Raw genomic sequence first — 1,316 nt, forward strand, 5'->3', positions numbered from 1 at the left:
TGTGTGTGTGTGTGGGTGGGGGTGTGTATGTACCTATAAAGGCCTATATTTTTTTTCCTCTGATGTTGATCATTATTATTATATACTTAATTTGCATTTCTTATTGTGTACTTTTACAATGCCACGCTTGCACAGATAAAGTGTACTATTATGTTTTGAGGCTCCTCGATGCTAAGGCTATGCCTTTTAAGGAGCCACCGTGTGAAGTATTGCTTAAAGAAAAAAGTAAATGTAAAAAAGCTGCGGTGGCTGTCACGGGCCCCAAGAATCCCAGTCATAATTTTCAATTTCAAATAATTTTGGAAATTGATAAAATGAAACCATAGTACTCACATTCGTACGAGACCTCCATATACTTAAATGTTCCGTTACAGGGGTCACCAAAAACACCGTTTTTAGCCTGGACACTACACGACGAATTTCCATCGCAAGCCTGTTTGACTTTGGATATTGATGATTGCGCAATGCACGACGTGTCCTCAATGCTGCCCGAGTAAGCACAACGCTGGCTATAAGGCACAGAACGTCCGTAGCTGGCGCACAAAATATTAATCGTGTGGCTACCACAGTTGATGAACATGGTGTCATGCTCACATACGAATCTAGTGATTACCGCATCTGTAAATCATAAATTTATGTAAGAAATTAATTAATCGGTCAATCAATCATTTAAGCATTTTAAACTACAGGACGGGATCTCAGGGAAGGATCCGAGGTCCACGACGGGGGCTAATATCCCCGACGAAAAAAAGTGTTCGTAGTCGGGCGCCGTTCAAAACCTCTCAACAGTGTTCCATGGGGCGAAGCTACTAATATGTAAAAAATACATATAACAAATTGTGGTTTTCTAGCCGACGTGGGGGTGACAGCTGTCCCCTCCCCCCGGCACCCCACTGGCGCTACCCCTGAGAGGAGAGGAATCCGCGTTGATTCAGATGTTAAGTGCACCTGGAATGTTTAACTCAAGATAGTATATACATACTTCAAGTATATTTGGAGTATATTATCCTTTCGGATGTTCAAAACCGTATACAAAGTGATGGATGGAGCAAAGGCGATGGAGCTTGAATAACACAAAAAATACATCGTTTTGATTTGCCAAATACTATACTGAAGAGAGTGGAGAAAATATCTCAATATAGGCCTACAAGAAGTTGTATTAAATAAACTTTCAAATTTAAATGAATTTCTACTCACTGTTGCATCCGAGAAAAGCTGCTAAGAGGCAGATTGTGAGAAAGGTTTTCATGCTTGGTGTAGTTGAAACTGGAAACTGTACTGCAGAATAAGTAAAGTCATTCGTGTTATATAGGTGT

General features: G+C 40.4%; 1 protein-coding gene across 1 annotated transcript; it reads right to left on the reverse strand.

Annotated features, from left to right (window-relative positions):
* Positions 1–333: 333 nt before the first annotated feature.
* Positions 334–1,289, reverse strand: LOC117114552 (L-rhamnose-binding lectin ELEL-1-like; the record flags this gene model as incomplete). Its single annotated transcript, XM_033258227.1, has 2 exons — positions 1,198–1,289; positions 334–618 (listed from the first exon to the last, which is right to left on the reverse strand). Coding segments are annotated over exons 1-2 (337 nt in total), but the record flags the coding sequence as incomplete, so codon positions are not given.
* Positions 1,290–1,316: the final 27 nt, after the last annotated feature.

This window comes from Anneissia japonica, unplaced genomic scaffold, assembly GCF_011630105.1.
Source record: "Anneissia japonica isolate Jap-2015-1 unplaced genomic scaffold, ASM1163010v1 scaffold133689_len1316_cov164_single, whole genome shotgun sequence".
NCBI classification, from domain to species: domain Eukaryota; kingdom Metazoa; phylum Echinodermata; class Crinoidea; order Comatulida; family Comatulidae; genus Anneissia; species Anneissia japonica.